Here is a 20183-nt window from a genome sequence, read left to right as displayed (position 1 = left end):
CCAGAAAAGCATCTGTGGCCAATCTAGATGCGCTTTTCCGCAAAAAAGCCCCAATCGCCATTTTCGCGATCAGGGCTTTTTTGCGGAAAACAGTACTGTGCTGTCTACACTGGCCCTTTTGCGCAAAAGTTTTTCACCCGAACAGGAGCAGCATAGTTTTTCTTGAAATTCAAGCGGCCACTGTAGACAGCTGGCTAGTTTTTCTAGAAAAGCGGCTGATTTTCCGGAAAAACTTGCCAGTCTAGACACAGCCAAATAGTGTTTGCTAAATGGAATACAGAAGCCTGCAGGATTCAGTACACCAAGGGGCTTGTTTGCTGAACCCTGCAATTTGGTTTTCAGGGCTGAAGGCAAACTGACCTTTGCAGAAAGGGAACCTCCTAGGTTCAAATTCCTTCCGCTGGCTCTGCCTTATGCTTAGGAAGTCTGAGGATGAGCCTTTCTTTCCACCATTTGGGAGAAAACAGACTTGCTGGCTTCCAAACTTCATATGCATTCACAGAACAGCAGGGGTTGAGGTTTGCAAATGGAGTGGACTTAGAGCACAGTGCTTGGTCTGAGGGTGAATGGAAGCATCTGTGAACACACAATCCTCCTTTGTAGCACTAGCAGTAGTTTACCATTCTGCTAATGCATATCATATTTAGAAAACAAAAAGTGTTTGTAATAAACTTGGGCTTTAAAACCATCATTGGGCTTTAACAATATTGCTGATAAGATTAAGGCGATCTGCAATCTGTACATAGGAGTTTATTTAGATGCCCACAAGTTTTAAATCATTCTTTTGTATGCCAGCCCACGGACTATCTTCTCCAATTGAATTACCATTGGGTTTACAATGTGATTTACAAAATGAACTGACAGTATGATTTACAAACATCCTTTGAGTCTCATATAAAACACAACTGGTTCCCTTTATAATACAATCATTAGAACAATGCAAATGTAATCAACACAGGGGAAGCTGAAAATGACTGGACATTTAAAGAAAATAATGACTATGTTTAGGCTGGATCCCAGTCATGAACAAACCTTCTAAATAAATGATCAATGCTAATAATGAATAGTAGACTAAAAATAGCTAAATGATTGCAAGTCATTTTTATAACATTTTGCAAAACCCCCTTAGGAGAAACATGAAAGTACATGAGTTAAAAGAATATTAGAATATTCTTCCATTATATACAGTCACACCATTCTTATAAATCAATTTCACATTTCATGGATAAAGCTATGGAAAAACTCACAAATGTATACTTTGAGAAAGTATAGCCACTATGCTTATATCTGCAATCTTTTTCCAAACACCTGCTGTGTTGTTAATTAAAGAAAAAGGGGTAGGAGAGGCAATGAACACTACACAAATAAGCAAAACAGAGTACAACAGCACATTGAAAATGTGGTATTTAAGCTGTATATGCCATCAGATTTGAAAGGTTTTTGTTCCAGTACTATAAACTTTCTAGCCTCACAAAAACAAAGAGAGTTGTATCTTCCTTTGATGACATCCCAAAAAATCCAGCCTTTTTGTATAGGGGTTAGAGTTTTAATTAGGATTTCTGCCTAGGTCTGGGGTTTTAAAAAGCATTTTACGCATAGTTAACTTAATAAAGTAGGTTCTTTTGAATGTCAGAGTACAAAAAGGAGCTAGATTGCTTCTTGAATGTGTTACGTGTAATGAAAAGTGTAGTATAGAATGTCGCCAATCCCTTAGGTTAGCACATTGCAAGCTGCGATTTATGCTGAAATTCAGGCCAACTACAATTGTCATTTACACTGTTTCTTGTCAACTCTGCAATGGTTTAGCCGGTTATGAATGGCAGGTTTCATTATAGGAAAGTAAATACAGCAGGAGAGATGATGAACTCATCTCCACTGAGATGAGTATGTTTACACAGCAATTAAAATGCAGGCCTGGCAAAACTGCAGCGTAATTGGTCAGGCTTGCACTGAAACATGACCTCTGGGATCCTGTGAGGTGGGAAGAGTCCCACAGCCCAACAGCCTGAGTCCTATAAACCCAAGTCCGCTGCCACAGCCCAGAAATGGGTATTCAACTGCAGTGCAGATATGCCCATTGAGAGCAAACTTGGCCCATCCAGTTCAAAATGTACAAGTTTAAAGCCCTTTGACTGCTTCACAATCCATATGAATTCCACCCACATCTGGTATTTGTAGTTTCACTTGCAAACTAGACGATTCTGCTAACCTGATATAAATCAGGGGCATTGTTACCCAGATATATGCTTTATTGCTGTCTCTCGGTACAGGATTTCTGCTACTGGTTTGTATGTCTGGAAAAGGAAAATGCACTTGCTTGTTTTAGTTGCTTTTTAAAAGATAAATTTAGGATTGATTTCTTCCAGCCTTTTGCAAAAGAAATGTATGTTGCAATGTTTGACAGCTATGAAATATAAGTATTATGCAATTTGACTGTACATACATACATATTTTCATAAATACATCAGACAGGGACCTCAGAACTAAGTATGCAGTATTTATGGGACAAAATCACAACAGGCAGCCTTATTTGTAGAATCTAGATCCAAAGTAAAATAATCCGAGTTTCGATCATGTTGTCAATACACAAATTAAACCAAAAATTACATCATTAGTTTACCCATGGAATAATTTAAATGTATTTGTAAATGATTCAGCAGAAAAAGTGTATAATTTACAACACTAAAAACTTTTAACAACCATAGACTTATATGCTTTGTACTGTAAAGTCACCCTGACACGGCTAGCATAGTGGTAGGTCCCAAAGGCAACTCCCAAACATCTTCCTCAGGCGGAGACTTTGGTAATTGTCTGTTGTATAAAACACCAACTCTTACAACTTCATTTTAGATGTTAACTGCATCAGTTTTCCTCAGAGTCCATTCTTAATGCTTCAGTTATTGTGAAGACAGTCTAAATCCACAGAACAGCAGACATTCCCATTCTGTATAGACAAACAAATCAGTGTTAGTTATCCATCCAGAACAACTTACAAGTCCTATGTTCTCTGTTTTTTTTTTTTTTAAAGACCTGAAGATAGATATCCTTCATATATCCACAGGACACAGAAAGGGCGCTGTGATTTTTGGCCTCCACAGCAGTTAGTACAGGTTCTGTGTGCATTCAGGCCTTTACTGAGATTTTTCCAAGGAGATTAGTTGTGGTGATTTTTCTTATGCTGTGGCCATCTTCTTCCATTATGTACCTGACTGAAATTGCCAACGCTATCCCATTGGGCAGATTATGATGACTCTATAGGTTGGCATCACATCTGACCCAAATTGTGTTTACACTAGACATGTAACTGTGAAAAGGCTCAATCCTCATTACAAATGCCTTGAGCTATCCAGTTCCCTTTCATTAGCATAACTTATAAAATGGCAGAAAATGCTTGAGAAAATACAATGGTTGATTTTGTTGTTGTTGTTCTGTCCCAAATTATCCGGCTTGAATTCTCCCTTCTTATTTTTGACTATTTGAACACATGCCGGTAGTCCAGATGCTCAATTAACTGAGGAGAACTGTGACAGCAATTCCCATGTTTAACTCCACCAGCGGTAGATCTGAGTCTGTAATATCCAGTCAAATGCCCAGGAATCTCACTGATAGAAAAGCATCATTTAAATTGTGTCAAAGCCTCAGGAACATGCCACCAAAAATGGGCAGGAAAGCTGTGAATTGTATCAGTGATTTAAAGCTCCAAAGCAATAGCTCCTCCTCCTTCAGCAACAGGGCGCAGGAAGGAGGGAAGAAACTTCACAGCATTTTATAGAACACAGATGTAGTTTCCTAAAACTGCATTCAGTAGCTCAGTGATTAAGGAATGATCAAAGGAAAGCACTTTTCTATAGGTGGTGATCTAAGTTACAGATGGTTGTAATTCACATTCCATACACTATTAAAAAGCTGTGCTTCAATAACAGTAAAAAGGACTATTTTGTTCCATGTTCAGTTAGTCCTCATTTTTATATGAATGAATGAATGAATGAGCATCTTTTTAGGAAATGCTAATTGCTCTAAGGTTTTGTCTACGTCACAAGTTTTTGTAGCAGAAAAATATTCTGAGGGACTCATTAGCATAAACTGTCATCTCATTAGCATATTTTCTGCCGTTTCTTTTTGTGCAAGGGGTTTTTGCGCAAAAAGAAGCAGCTATGCTTCTGTTCTGCACAAGATCCGTATGCCTCTCCCGAAGCCCCTCATTAGCATATTTTCTGCCACAAAAGCTCAGTGTAGATGAACTTCATTTTTGAAGTTCCTTCCAGTCCTATGATTTGATGATCTATACGGAATTGAGGGACCAAGATTTTAGCTTCAGTATTTTATACGGATGTGATTGATATCGAACTGGAAGGGACCTTGAGAGATCATCAACTTCAGTTTTCTGTCCTCCCTGATGTCTATCCAACCTGCTCTTAAATATCTCTAGTGATGGAGATTCCACACCTTTGCTAGGCAATTTATTCCATTGTTGGCAGTTAGAACAAGAAGCAATGGGCTTAAATTACAGCAAGGGAGGTTTAAATTGGAAATTAGGAAAAACTTTCTATCATCAGAGGTCAAAGAGAACAATTTTTTCTCCCTCTTCCTTGTAACACCCTTTTATACACTTGAAAATCGCTATCAATGTCCCCTCTCAGTCTTCTCCTTTTCTAAACTAAATAAACCCAGTTCTTTCAGTCTTTCCTAATAGGTCATGTTTTCTAGGCCTTTAATCATTTTGTGTTGCTCTTCTCTGGATCTTCTCCAATTTCTTTACATCTTTCTTGAAATGTAGTGCCCAGAACTGGACACACTGCTCTAATTGAGGCCTACTCAGTGCAGAATACAGTGGAAGAATAACTTCTTGTGTCTTGCTCACAACACTCCTGTTAATCCTAGAATCATGTTTGCTTATTTTGTAACAGTGTCACACTGTTGGCTCATGTCTAGCTGGTGAGCCACTATGACAGCTAAATCCCTTTCAGCAGTACACCTCCTAGGCAGTCACTTCCCATTCAGTATGTGTGAAACAGACTGTTCCTTCCTAAGTGGAGTACTTTGCATTTACCCTTATTAAACTTCATCCTCAGTCCATTTCTCTAGTTTTTTCCTGATCATTTTGAATTATGACCCTCTCCTCCAAAGCACTTGCAAACCCTCCCAGCTTGGTATCCTCTGCAAATGTAATAATCATACTCTCTATGCCATCATCGAAATTGTTGATGAAGATATTGAACAAAGCTGGTCCCAAAACAGACCCCTGTGAAATCTTACTCATTATGCCTTTCCAGCATAATTGTCAACTGTTAGTAACTACTCTCTGATACTGGCTATCCAGCCAGCTATCTAGGTTGTATTTCCTTTGATAAGAGGGTCATGAGAGACCATTTTAAATGCCTTACTAAAGTCTAGCTATATCACATACACAGCTTTTCCCTTATCCACAAGGCTTGATAGCTTTCTTTGATAGGATATCAAATTGGTTTGCCCTGGTGATGCCTGTTTGCCACACAGTGATTACAAGTATGGAGTATTTTCTTAGTTCCTCACTCATAGAAGGACCTAATACAAACCACACTGAAATCAATGAAAAGGTTTCCATGAGCTTTAATCTGGCTTTATAGTGTTTGGACTCAGTATCATTTTACATTGTGGGTTGTTGTTTTTTTTTTTTCCACTGTGTTGCATATGTGAAGGCAGAACCTTCCTAACCTTTTCTGTTGATTATGTGAAACTTCTTATAACTCAAAATTAAACTGGAAATCTAATGAAAATACTTTTCTATGTGACTTTCGGTATTTTCTGTTTGACTGTAAGAATGCCCCCTGACGTAATTGTGGAGAAAACTAACAAATCCTAAGGGAATAAGCGAAGAAAAGGTGTGTAAGGGACTCTAGTTTAATGTAACCTACAGACTAAGGCCCAATTTGTTACCATGGATAGTCATTTACACCTTGGAAACCAACACGTACATTATTCCTTCCCACATATTACCTGAGTTTGAGTGATTCCTTATCTGGTCAAGGTTTTAATGTTTTGGTGAGAATGCAAAAAATGCTCCTGTACTATATAGTGCATTTTTAATGATTGCATTAGTTTCTAATAAATGTGCTGTAAAATATATTTTAATATACATCACACTTGGCAATTATTAAAAGTCGGCCTAGGTTCATATTAGGCATATATCTGCAGGGATTTCAGATGGAATATTTTGAAGTTGCCAAATTATATTAAATATCTCTGCTCATATTTCCTAGAAATAACCATAGAATTAGCATGTTTTGTTTCCACTATGCATACATTCATTGCATAACTTTTATAAATGTAGGTTACATTCTCTGACCTTGACTTTCATTAATTTCAATAGGAGTTGCGTGTAAATTTCTGAGGAAAATATTGCTCTATTTATGATGCAGCATAAATATACATCATGCACTACTACAGCCTTCTAGTACCTTGCATTTGCAAGTTGTACAAGGAGATCCAACCATGGTCCATACAGAGCCACTGAGTCTTGTGATTCCATAGCCGTCTAGACAGGTTTTTCTGATATCGTAAGTGATCTGATCAGCCAGGCAGGGATCGCTGACACAATGAGGACAACACTCTCCTTCTGAGATTGCTGTGTACTCACAGTTTGGATCTGGGCATAAAAGAGGCCAACAATCCACTTCCCCTTCCTGTAGAGACAAAAATAAAGTTCATAAACATTTCTTCTAGCTCATTTAGTTACTGAGAAGAAAATTCCACTATAATGAAAGTTCCTTTTTGCATGAGATTAGATTCATCTTGGGGATATATATGACTGAATGCCACCCCACTGCACATTGAAACATAGGTTTCCAATGTTAAAATACTAAATATTTCTTTCTTAATGACATGCCTGAGTTTAAAAAAAAAAATCACTAAGCCAGAAATGGTAATGCTTTTCACAGTATAGACCATACTTCAGTATCATTATTACTTCATGAACCACCTAGTCTTCCAGTCACGGTTGCATAACATACCTGTGATAGCTACTGCAATTGTTTACATCAGGGGTGTCCAAACTTTTTTCAAAGAGGGCCAGATTTGATGAAGTGAACATGCGTGAGGGCCGACCATTTTGCCTGACATTCTTTGAACCATTAAAATTAAACACAAATTAACTATTTTATGTGAAGTTTATTGCAAACGGCATACTTTTCATTTCGTCACATGGATGACAAATCTAAACAGGTGTTAAATCACTCTGCCTTTCATATCTGAAGGCCAGATAAAAAAAAATCCAGGAAGCTGAAATATATGTCAGGAACATTGTAAAGTACATTACATATTATTGGTAATAGAGGTTGTCTGTCAACTTTTAAGTTCAAAAAATATGAACAGGAACGTAACACCAAGTATACAGGTAGTGTCCAAATATATTTATAACTGATTTAGACCAACTGACATTAACTGAGATTTTACAATGTATTCATCTCAATACATATGGATTCGTTGGGGGCCATAAAAGATAGATATTGCCAAATTACCTGTGGGGCCGTATTAAACCGAAACACGGGCCGCAATTGGCCTGCGGGCCAGACTTTGGACGTGCCTGGTTTACATAGACAAGTAACATCAGGGAAATATTTAGCCGGGGGAAGGAACTCTTTAAAGCGCTCAGCAATGGCCTATTCCAATTGTAGCTGAAGGAGTTTTAACCACAGCCGGGCACTTTTGAAAACCCTACTCTGAATATATATTTTTAATGTCTTTAAATGCAGCTTAACAGCTGGAAATAAAGAGGAGCCAGAATTATGTCACCACTCAGCTCTGTGTATACCAGCTGAAGAATCCATGCATCACAGGTTAAGAACCTCATCATTGACCTATATTACTGCAGGACTCTACTGTGTTTTACAATCTTTAAATGAAAAGTAACCTCTTTTGTTACAAAAATGTGAAATTTGTTAATACATCTGTTGCTAAACACAATTAGGAGCAAAACATTAAACTACAATTATAAAACCAAATACATTATACTTGAGACCATTCCTGTTCATTGATCTACTGCTATGCAGTAACTACAACAGTTCTAGACCTTTGCTAGGTTTCAGCATATTGTGTAAATATTGCCTATGTAAGTAGTGTTTATTTGACGTAATGAAAGACATTCAATAGAGGCTGTGGCTTTAAATCTTGTCATGAATACTTAGAAAGAAGTGGCAGCTATAGTGTAAATAGTTGTGAGGTATTCTGGGACAGGTGCACTTGAGGAAATGGTAAGGTTCCTTATAGGTACATAATCCTAAACCCTAAGATACACATGGAATATAGTGATAGAAATGTAGCCGTGTTAGTCTGGTGTAGCTGAAATAAAAAACAGGACTATGTAGCACTTTAAAGACTAACAAGATGGTTTATTAGATGATGAGTTTTCATGGGCCAGACCCACTTCCTCAGAGCAAATAGTGGAAGAAAATTGTCACAACCACATATACCAAAGGATACAATTTTTTAAAAAATGAACACATATATGAAAAGGACAAATCAAATTTCAGAACAGAAGGAGAATGGGGGGGGGAGGTAAATGTCTGTGAGCTAATGATATTAGAGGTGATAATTGGGGCAACTATCTTTGTAATGGGTAAGAATTAGCATCTTTATTCAAACTTAGGTGTAAAGTGTCGAATTTAATATAGTGGTAAGTGAAAAGTGGAGTAGCATCCAACAATCCCTGGATATCTGCTTGCTCGGTCCCTTTGCTATCGTGGGTTTTTTTTTTTTTTTAAGACTTAGCTCCATTTAGTAACTATTGTAACACACCAATGTACATTTTCTAATTACCCAACCCTTAAAAAATGGAAAGAACAATATACATTTCTTCCTTCCCAGCCTGATGGAAGAATAGCTTGACTAGCAGGCACTTGGAGTCTTTTTATGTTTGTATGTTCAAGAGAAATGTGGTATGTTTCTATGTATGTGGACATTTATTTGCCTTGTGTATTTATTTATGTAATATATTGAAGGAAATCTACACTGCAGAAATTAGATTCATTTGTTTATTTTAAGTTCTGAATGCAGCAAGGCCCAGAGTCATGAACATGTTTCAAGAGTTTGATAATGTAGGATCAGCTTCTTTACATGTTGTCTCCAATTAGTACAATTTGTTTTTACCTAAGGCAGCATATGGTCACAAGTGTAGATACTGTACTAGTGAGTATATGCATAGGAGGAGGATTAAGCTGGCACATTCAAACTTAACTCGGACTTTTTGGTACTTTTGCTGAATCCATAATATTGCATTAATATAGTTCATTGCATTTATAACTATTTTTAAAGAGAAAAAAAGTATCTGGTTGTATAATAGGCAATTTTGGCTGCTTGATACATGTCAAAACTATGTGGACAATTTACTAAAGGCATTGATAGACTCCAGCCTTTTTGGGTAACTACTGCCTAAGTAAGGTCTGCTCACAGTGCAGGCTAAAGAAAGCATCTCCAGGGCTGAGCAGAAAAATGCACTACTTAGAGACCTATGAAATGCTTCTCAACATATGACTAGCCCTCCTGCTGCTGTTTGTGGAAGGTGCTCACTATTTAAGCTGAGTTTGAGGAAGCAGCCAAAGGACAAACCCAAGCCCCGTGAAAGGAGCCAGAGGGCTAAGGTAGCTTCTAGGTTGAAACGAGTATGGACATATTTCTAGTTAGTAACTGTTTTAGGGGAAGGAATTGGTTTGTATTTAAAGTTATGATACTGTTTTTAAATTCTGTACCTGCCAATCTACAGTGGAGGAAAAATATCCATCCTTGAATCAGGCTTCTTGTGATGCTCAAGGGCCATCATGTAGAACAGCATCCGATGGAGTGCAGGGGATTCCGGCCTGCCTCCGAAAACCCTCTCCTGCTCTTTCACCCTATTCCCCCTGCTCTTAGAGAAGGGTACACTCTAAGCAGAGCCAGCAACGCTTTACATTACTCAGGGAATCCCTTCTGAGGACAATCCTGATCTGCTCTGTTAAAGCAACTTTTATCTGCTTTGTGCTACCCAAGCAGACAGATGTCTAGATAAGGATTTGTCCCTGAAGCACAGATTTATTTTTTATATATGTATATAAAATATGTATATATTTATAATATCCTCTGACTTTCTTAAATGAAAATCACTTTTACTACTTTCTAGGCAATCTCTTTTTCTATGGGTGCTCTATATAACTGACTGAAGTTTGTAATCTGTTATGGACATAGTTCTAATCAGGGCTGCCTCTTCTTGGGATGAAAAACAAAAGCTATTTTTTCTACTCTCCCATAACTGAAAATTAAATAATCAAAAAAATCTTTTAGGTACATATTATAGGTTTTCTTCTGTTATACAGACAGTGTTCCCAAAGAAGGTACATTCCCACTAGGGCTGTGCATGCCTTGTACAAGATGAATGGGGGGAAAAAATAAAGTAGGATAACAAGTAAAGTTGTTGTGTTTGAGCACGCTTAGTACAAGAATGGGAAGTCTAAAGTCTTTTGATTTAGGATTGGGTCCAAATCTCAGCTACACTACTGTCTTAGTGCATTATCTTAAATCTCCTGGACTTTTTATAATGATTAACTTGGCTATAAAATTAGGCAAGATCAGGAATCTTTCTGAAAACAAGATAATGCAGCTGAGTTGTGCCTGCCTTGGAAATATAATTAAACATGTACCTGAAAATCACTTCCCTTCTCTTTCCCTTATACAAGCATTTAAAACAAGATAAAGAAAGTAAACTGAAGTAAAAGGTTTGCAGTTCTCCAACAAAGCACTTGTGACTCTGTTACAAGGACAAGAAGTCTGTATGTTATAACTCAGTCTCTTATGCCCAGAGGACTTCTGAGTTCTCCAAACCAAGGACAGTCTTCTAGATGGAGCAGAGCACATTTTCCCAATGAAAATGTTATTTTTTAGAAAACTAGAATTGTTGGGATAGTGATTTTAAAAAGGGGAGGAAAAATAAACTTTATTTTATGTCAAGTATCAGAGGGGTAGCCGTGTTATTCTGAATCTGCAAAAGCGGTGAGGAGTCCTGTGGCATCTTATAGACTAACTGAAGTGTTGGAGCATAAGCTTTCGTGGGCAAAGACACAGTATATACATTGGCCAAACTGGACAGTTCCTATGTAAAAGAATAAATGGACACAAATCTGATATTAGGAATGGCAATATACAAAAACTTGTAGGAGGCTAACACTTCAATCTCCCTGGACATACAATTGCAGATCTAAAGGTAGCCATCCTGCAGCAAAAAAACTTCAGGATCAGACTTCAAAGAGAAACTACTGAGCTACAGTTCATCTTCAAGTTTGACACAATCAACTCAGGATTAAACAAAGACTGTGAATGGCTAGTTAACTACAAAAGCAGCTTCTCCTCTCTTGGTATTCACACCTCCAGATCAGCTACTAGAAGTGGGCCTCATCCTCCCTGATTGGATCCACCTCATCATCTCTAGCCTGATTCTGGCTTGCGTATTTATACCTGCCTCTGGAAATTACCACTACATGCATCTGACGAAGTGGGTCTTTGCCCATGAAAGCTTATGCTCCAACACTTTATAAGGTGCCATAGGACTCCTCGCTGCTTTATTTTATATGGTAATTGTGAATGAAAAGACTAACCTGCGTTTTTAGTCTGTAGGTTTGAGTTGTCTTTTAATTTTTCTTCTTCCCTTTTGCATAAATCACTGTTCAAGTGTTCTCTTGTGGTGCTTTTCAATGTTAATTTGTAAGACTTGATTTTTGATTTCTTAACCCACCATGTGACTGACCTTCCCTAATAGAATTGACAGTTTTTTCAAAATCAAATATTTCAACCCTAAGAATGGCAGTACTGGGTCAGACCAAACATCCAGCTAGACTAGGGTTGGGCAATAAGTGGCCTGCAGACACCACACAGTTCACCAAGCTCTGTTGGGCTGCAGGGCAATTAATTTACCTGCGCATCCACAGGTACAGCTGCTCGTAGCTTCGTTGGCCAGGGATGGCAATTCCCAGCTAATGGGAAGTGGTTTCCTGGTCCATACCTGTGGATGTGTTTGTTGGTATACATCATGTCTGGCCTATGGGCCACCTATTGCTCACCCCTGATCTACCCCAATATCGTGTCTTTCAATAGTGGCCAATGCCAGCTGCTTCAGAGGGAATGAACAGAAGAGGCAATCAAGTTATCCACCCCATTTCAACCCTTTCCATCTTATGGCAAACAAAGGCTAGGGCTAATCAGCACATCATGTTGCATCCCTGTTCATCCTCACTAATAGCCATTGATGGTCCTATCCACCATTAACTTATTTAGGTCTTTTTTTTGAACTGTGTTAAAATTTTTGCCTGCAGTATCCTCTAGCGAAGAGTTCCACAGACTCTGCGTTTGGTGAAGTACTTCCTTTTGTTTGCTGCCTATCAGTTTCTTTGGGTGACCTCCCTACTTCGTGAGTTATGTGAAAGAGTAAATAACATTTCCTTATTTATTTACTCCATACCAGTCAAAATTTTATAGATCTCTATAATAGGCGTATCTTTTTTTCCAGGCTGAAAAATCCTAGTGTTTTAAAAATCTCTCCTCATATACAAGTTGTTCTATACAGCTACTAATTTTTGTTGCCCTTTTCAGATTCCCATGTAGCTTTTTTGAGATAGGGTGACCAGCTCCCCACACAGTATTCAAGAGGTGGTGGTGCCCCAGATTCATATAGAAGCATTATGATACTTTGTGTCTTATTTATCCCTTTCTTATTGGTTCCTAACATCCTCTTCGCTTTTTTGATAGCCACCACACATTGAGCAGATATTTTCAGAGAACTATCCATAAAGACTCCAAGATCTCTTTCTTGAGTGGTAACAGCTATTTTGGAGGGGGGAAAAAAACCCTCCCAATAAAAATTCTGAAGAAATTCTGTACTTGATGCTTTTCTCAATGGGTTCTATGCACCACAAAATGGAAAAAGTTTCATAATTTGCCAGCATTCTGTGAAATTCTGGTTGTTTGACCAGTCTCTTTACGTGGAACTGGGAAATGGTCTACACATATTCTGACTTATCTTGCTTCTGATCCAGGAGTTTGACTCCTTTAAAATCCCTTTAATATGTCAAATAGTGAAAGGGAGGAGTTGGTATGATTAATAACATCATAATATAAAGCATGTTGCTATAATCAAAACCTTTACTGCTTGGTTTCTCTTGAAAATGTTTAATCTTGTTCCATACCAGACAACGACACTGTTGACAGCTGTAGGTCCAGTTATCCCCGCTACGATACAGCTTATGACCATTTTGGTCTAAACATTGACTTGTCACTCTTGTGTCACACTCTGGGCAGCAAAACAGATCAACACTGGGGTTCTGACAATCGCAAGCTGTTCTCCGGCAGAATATCTTCCCGTTCTGTAGAGAACAAATTGTCACAAATAACAAGCAAGTGGTAAATAGCAGGGGATGATCAGATGAGTAGAAAATACCACTAGAGATAGCAGACTACAGTTATTCTTATACAGTCCAGTCTGCCAAGAAATGAGCCTCCCCAGCTTCTATTGCTGTAAGTCACCCCACCAAGAATAGTGGCTATTTCGTGATCTGTAGTGTTTCCTTTTTACTTTACTCTCTGAGGCTAAGACAAATTTTACTATGTCCCTCTTGTTCCTAACCACTGGATAAAAAGAAAATATGAACAGCCTCTTGGGTTCAGAGGGAGCAAAGTAATTTTATCTCCTCAATTATATGAATGAAGTAATTTTACCTCAATTATTTTTCTAGAATGTGACAGAACAATAGTTTCCTTTGCACTGTCTTTTGAATAACGATGTGATTGTCAAGAAAATAATTTAAATTGAAACTGTGTAGGTGGCCCAATAAATTTAATAGGAGCACACTACATTAAAAAGTCAGTGAAAGCCAGCAATCTCATAAAATCATAGTGGCATTAAGTATTCCTCCATCTTAATTTATCTCTAGTTATACTCTACATCTTGACCTTCAATGTATCAGAGAAAAACTGATGGCCACAACATATCACATTGCATAATACATCTTCAGTGGATAACTCAAGATTATTTTTATGCTACAGATTCCTTAAAAATATGATTTTGACTATTTCAGTTAAGTATTTACACAGTGTTATCAGATAAATACTGCTAATTGGAATTATAATAAACAGACATTTCTTCTAGATGTAAAATGAAGAGGACACATCACTTTGCAAAAGAAAAATGAATCTGTTCTAATGTTAGTGAGGAAAATGGTAGGGGTACCTTATAAATTACACTCTTCATTATAGGTGAGTCCACACATTGTTACTCTATATACAGAATGGGAAAGTGAAATCCTAACTTATAATGACGAGTTCAGTGGAAAGTTTTGATTTTAACTAGATTATTGATCAATTCCAAAGTCTCAATTGCTGTCAAGGAATGATATGGCTGAGTAAGGAATGAGGGCCAGGTTCTGCTCTGAGTCACACTGGTTTCATTCCTGAATAAGTCCATTAAATTACTCTGAATTAAGTCACTGCATGACATCTGTAGGACTACACCCAAAAGAAGCAGAAATACAAATATCCTTTAATGCCACCATTTCGCATCATGCTTACAAATGAAAGGAGCAGTCCTAAAGTGATATTACAGAACTGACTAATCACAGTTTTTTCTTAAATGAGCCCCCTAATTCTTTTAAAGGGTGATTACTAAGCAGATTGGGGATAAACCAAAATGACTTTAAAGTGTGGTGGCAGTTGCTTAGATTTTCTGTATTCATAAGTATTGCTTTGTTTAAAAAAAAAATCAATAAACAAAACCAAACTTTGCTGAAAAGCAATGTGCAGAACACCAGCGGCAAGGACTCATAATGCTCATGTTAGCTAATGACACTGCAGGTGTTCAATAATGATCCAGAAATGATTAGCATATTACATTTGATTGTAGGGAATAATTGAAATTGTGTCTAACAAAAAAAAAAAAGAATATGGAAAAGTAGAGAGCATAACACCTATTCAGTGCTGGAGTCAACTGCATTTTCTACCAACAGTGCAGAAGGCTGGAGTGTATATCCCTTACTCAGCAGAGCAGAGGGGGGAGGTATAAAGAATGATTGTTCTCCTTTACTTGCCGCTGATCTTGTTACTCCACCTTTGTTGGTGAGATCAGGGTCTGTTAATTTGATATTCCAGAGAAGAAATGTTAGGAAGAACAGGAATAATTCTGGCTCTAATCTGATTTGCTAGCCAGAGCAGCAAGCTGGATGCAGGATGGGAAGAGGAACAAACCACTGCAGGAAAGGGAGCAAAGTGATTTCCTCCCTCTTCTCTGCGCCAGAATACCAGACCTAGAACTGTGTGTCAGAAAAGGAGGAATGATGATTAGCTGAGCTGGGTGCTGCCTTTTACTCAGAGATTGTAAAGCTACAATTTTGCCTAAACAGTCTAACATGACAACTGTGCAAGCCCTCTGTGTGTCTTGTAGTGACCTATAATTTCACCATCTGAATGTAGGCGTTCTGATTAAAAACAGCCGGCAATATCCTGTCCGTCCTGTTCAGAATGGCATCCTTTTGCCTACAGATGATTTTTTAAATTACCCTTTTTAATTGGTAACAGAGTTGGTGATTCTGTGCTACTTATGACTCTTGTGCTACTCAGAGGTGGCAATATAAAAAGTTAGTTACTTTTCTCTGTTTCAGAACACTGCTAATGCTTGATGATTTAGCTGGAGGCCTTTGATAACATACTACTTCCCTCCTCCTTTTTAGCAACCTTGTTAGGCCTCATGCTTAGAGGAAAGAATGTGATTCCTGTATTGCATGACACAAAGCTACAACTACACTTGGAGCAAGGAGAGCAAATCCCAGCTCAAACATATGGCTTTCTTCAAGCTAGTGCATTAAAAACAGTTACACAGACATGGCAGCGTGGGTCTTATGAGTGGAAACTGAAGAACTTGGCTTGTATAGCCCTAATCAAAGAAGGCAGAGGGAAAATACTGCTCTCACTAAATACAATGGATGGAGAGGAGTTAATTCAGTTAAGCACCAGTGTGGAGACCCAACAACAAAAAGGATAACCTGGCCATCAACAAGTCTTGAAATAAAACTAAGACCACATCTACGCTGCCGCTTATGTCGGTAAAATTTGTCACTTAGCTGTGAATATTCTAGCATAAACAGTAGTGTGCACAGCACTATGTCAGCAGGAGAAACTCTTCTGCCAGCATAGTTCTTGCTAGGGGAGGTTTAACTATGCCAACAGGAGAGCTGTCTCCCATCAGCATAGAGCAGTTAGGCAACAGATCTTGCTTTCGTACAGCTGTGTCACACAGGAGAGTGAAGTTCTGTAACAGACTTCCAAGGGGAGCAGTGGGTACAAACATTCTAACAGGCTTTGAAACTGAGCTTGAAAAGTTTATGGAGGGGCTGGAATAATGAGTCTGCCTACAATGGCATGTAGAAATCTGTAACCAGTAGCAGCAAATATCTCCAATGGCTGGTGATGGGACAATGTGGGGAGGGCTCTGAGTTACTGCAGTAAATTCTTTCCAAGTGGCTGGCTGATGGGTCTGACCCATTGGAAGTAACTTCTGAAGCTGTAACTAATCACCATATTTGGGCTCGCAAAGAAATTTCGCTGTGGTCAGATTGGCAGAGCCTGACTTTTTTGCTTCTTTTCCTACAGCATAGGGCTATTGCAGGTTTGAACCAGTATAAGTAAGTGGATGATTCCCTGTAACTTAAAAGTCTTTAAATCATGATGTGAGAACTTCAATAATTCAGCCAGGCATCTATCAGAGGAGTGGATGGGTGAGATTCTGTGGCCTGCAATGTGCTGTCATTTAACTGCTATTCTGTACTTCCTAAAGAGGATGCACTTTCACCACATCCCTCCTTGAACTGTACTTGCTCTCCTCACTTGCAAGAATTGTATATTCTTTCTTTTTAAAGGAAGGTAGATAGATACACATATGAAGAAATAATTGAACTGTATAACTTCAGCTACGCTGCTTTATTCACAAGATCATAGAACAACAAACCAGAATTTAAAAAAACAAGTCTTTCCCAGTTCTGTCTAATAATTCTCATAAGACTTGGAGAAGGTAGCGCAATCAACTCGAGGCTACTTTGTTAATTATTGCATTCAGCTAATTAAGCTTGAGGAATTTTAATGTTCTTGTAAATTGTATTGTCATGCATCGGGACAAATACCAATATGGTCTTCCACTCAAAGGAAACAAAAAAACCCAAAAGACTGTACCAGCTCAGGCCAGGGGGAGAAGGAATGGCTTGTAAGTCTGATCTAATTATTACTGATGGATGGTATCTTACTCCATAAATAGACCCATTGAAGTCTAGTCAATTTTAGAATAAGGTACAAAACTGTGATTAAAGGTATCAAATCTGGTTCTCTGAAGTAAATGGTGTAATTCTCATAAGTTACTGAGAATAGCATGTCTTTACTTGAATGAAGAATTGTTAGTTTTCATAGAAGTCAGCAGCCTTGTAAAAGTATCAGGCCAGAGACGATATTTACTCCTAGTTGTTTTTCTTTTTAAAAGCAGATAACTTATTTTATGGGAGTTGAGTCCTATACAAAATAATATTTTTTTACTTGCTTGTTTTGCCTAGAGCACAAGTATTTTTTTAAAGCTCAGATAGAAACAAACAAAAGGAATAATATAGTTAGGTCTATCCTGTCCCTCATCCTATGCCCCTATACTGTAAGTGGGGATGACTCCCCCTCCTCAAATGTGGGAGATGCAGAGGGACTCCACACTGCCTGAGTGCTACGTCAGCTGTCTCTGTGACAGCACTTGAAGGGTGCAGTCATGATTAGTGGGACAGACTTTGCAGATCCACTGAACACTCCTTAGTGTAATGGGAGCAAAATGGATTCTGTTGCGGTCTACAGGCTGAAAGAGTCATTGAACCTGCTGTGCACTGTACATAGTGGGGAAGGATATGGAGGCCCCCTTAAATTGGCTTTGAGCAAAGGGGCAGGATATGGTTCTTCAAACACAAAGCAAATCCTGAAATAAAATGCAAATATTTAAGGAGACAGGTGGGCTACTTACTATGCCACTGTTCAGAGGCTGATTTTTTTTTTTTAACTGGAGTGCATGGCCATCTCATAAGTCCCCTCTTTTGCCTTGTCTCTATTCTCCCCTCTGGTCCTGCCTTCAATCTCTTCCTGCTCCATCCTCTCTCAACCTTGCCCCCACCCCACAACACACACACAGTCTCCCATCACTCTCTGCTGTCCCCTAAGCCCTTTGCTGAGCCAACAATTGGCTAGTAGGCAGCTGGTAAATACTGAGCATTCACTGTTTTTTTTCCCACTGGGTGCTCCAGCACCAGTGTATCTAGGGAGTTAGTGCCTGTGTTTGCAGTATTAGCTGGTCACATCACATATTTTCAAATACTAGCAAGAGACACTCAGTATAAGAAGCAGAGCAAGGCAAATAAGGCATAAATTACAAGACTGACTAAAATGACACTGCTAATCATTAAAACTCTACAAAGGCAGACCAGATGTCTTCACATCTATTAAACTGTTCATTTCAGTGACATGAAATCCTTTCATAGAACCTGCCATTTTTTAGGATTACAATGTGAGCTCACTATGTATTCAACCAAGTTGCAGACTTCCACTCCTGAAGGGGGGGGATTTGTAGGATACCTGGGACTGCTAGAAGTAGGAACACAGTATGTGTGTTAATCTGACATACTTCCATTCTAACCTAAAACAAGCACAGTGAATGTTGAGTGTTGTATTGATTCTGATGGCCTGACCTGCCACTGTGCTCTTCTAGTTTTAGGGGAGTTAAAAGCCTCCTTATAACATCAAACAGATCTTAACTGTCACATAGGCTTTCAACAGCTGGAATAATATTCCATTTCTAACCCTCTTTCCAACATATTTCCAGTGCGCCATATTCTCATTTTACTTCTACCTATGCAAGGGCTAAGTCCTACTCCTGCTGTCGATAATAGGATTTAATCATAAACTTCAATGGATTGGAATTAAGACCTACGTTTCTACAGGTATAACTATCATTTTAATCTATACATGAATGTGTGTCTCTAAAATCAATTTGTATTTGTGTAACTCCATTAGTTTCAGTGGAGTTACTCCTGGCCTAGACCACATGTAAGTGAAGAGAATCATGCCCAATATCTTTTAGCTCAAGTTTCCTAGAGGTCTGACTATGTCTAAACAGGACTATTGCAGAATCAGTCTAAACCAGGGCTACTCAACATGTGGCCCGTGGTGCGGTTTGGGTTTACGCGGGGCTCAACATGTGGTGTGTGGGTGGGATCATTTGAACATGGCCTGCTCTGGGAACATGCTTCACAATGGGGAGGCGTTTCCCAGGCGGGGTGAGCACTGAAAGACACAAGCAGATGGGCTGGCTAGAACAGATGGGTACAGGGTGTCAGCATTTCTAGCCCCCACGAAGGATGTGCTGGGGCACTGTGGGAAGTGCTGGCAGCTTAGCCTTGTGGGCAGAGCCTGCGAGGTACTGACTGGCTTTTACACTAGCCACGTTTGGGTCTGGCACTGCTGCTTAAAGCTTAATCTTTGTATTCATGCCCGTCAGTGTGAAAGAAGCTATTTGCATGTATATTCAACCACACTTAACTTGCATCCCTCAGCATGTGCTGTATCATTGTTGCCCCCAAGGCTTCCAAAGTTGAGTAGCCCTGGTCTAAACATTCGTTTGAAGTGAATTTATTTCTGTTATGACTGGCTTCCCAAAAATGTAAGAATTAAAGCTCAGCTTCTTCAGAAAGAAAACACTAGAGAATCTAAAAATGAATATATAGGTCTTATGGAACTCACCTTACAAGAACAAACAGAGCATCTGTCTTCCTTCAGTGTCCACACCTGACCATTACGCTTCAAGCCACCTTCATGTGGGCAGTCACCAGTGCAAGATGGTCCTGAGGGGCACAGGCAGTCAAAACCTCCCGCCAAGTTCACACAGGCTGAATCATTCCAACAGGTGTGGGTCCTTAAGGCACATTCATCGATATCTGCAAAACATCGCCAGTTTACAGTGCTAATCTTCATTTCAAGTGACAAATGGTACCATGGAATTTGTTGTTAGACAAGTTCGATTTATTTGTCTTGATGGCAAAAGGGTATGAAGCACAGAATTTAGGCATTGCAGAGGGGGTAACTGTGTGAGTCTGTAACCTTAAAAACGAGTAGTCCTTAGAATAACTATA

The 20183-nt window shown here is 38.8% G+C and overlaps 1 protein-coding gene across 4 annotated transcripts in view; it reads right to left on the bottom strand.

Annotated features, from left to right (window-relative positions):
- Positions 1-623: 623 nt before the first annotated feature.
- Positions 624-20183, bottom strand: part of NELL1 (neural EGFL like 1) — a 464201-nt gene continuing 444641 nt past the window's right edge. For 3 of the 4 annotated variants that reach the window (XM_075927741.2, XM_075927743.2, XM_075927738.2), the window contains 4 exons: positions 19795-19988; positions 13182-13358; positions 6438-6662; positions 624-2944 (listed from right to left, as the gene is read on the bottom strand). In XM_075927741.2, the coding sequence (XP_075783856.1) occupies positions 2894-2944; positions 6438-6662; positions 13182-13358; positions 19795-19988 (647 nt within the window). In that variant the 3' untranslated portion in view covers positions 624-2893. The remainder of the gene's footprint in view (positions 2945-6437; positions 6663-13181; positions 13359-19794; positions 19989-20183) is intronic. The other variant, XM_075927742.2, reaches the window with a different exon arrangement.

This window comes from Pelodiscus sinensis, chromosome 5, assembly GCF_052426305.1.
Source record: "Pelodiscus sinensis isolate ZL-2025 chromosome 5, ASM5242630v1, whole genome shotgun sequence".
Taxonomy (NCBI): Eukaryota; Metazoa; Chordata; order Testudines; family Trionychidae; genus Pelodiscus; species Pelodiscus sinensis.
The sequence above is the reverse complement of the archived record's forward strand: the minus strand, read 5'-3'. Positions and strand labels throughout refer to the sequence as shown.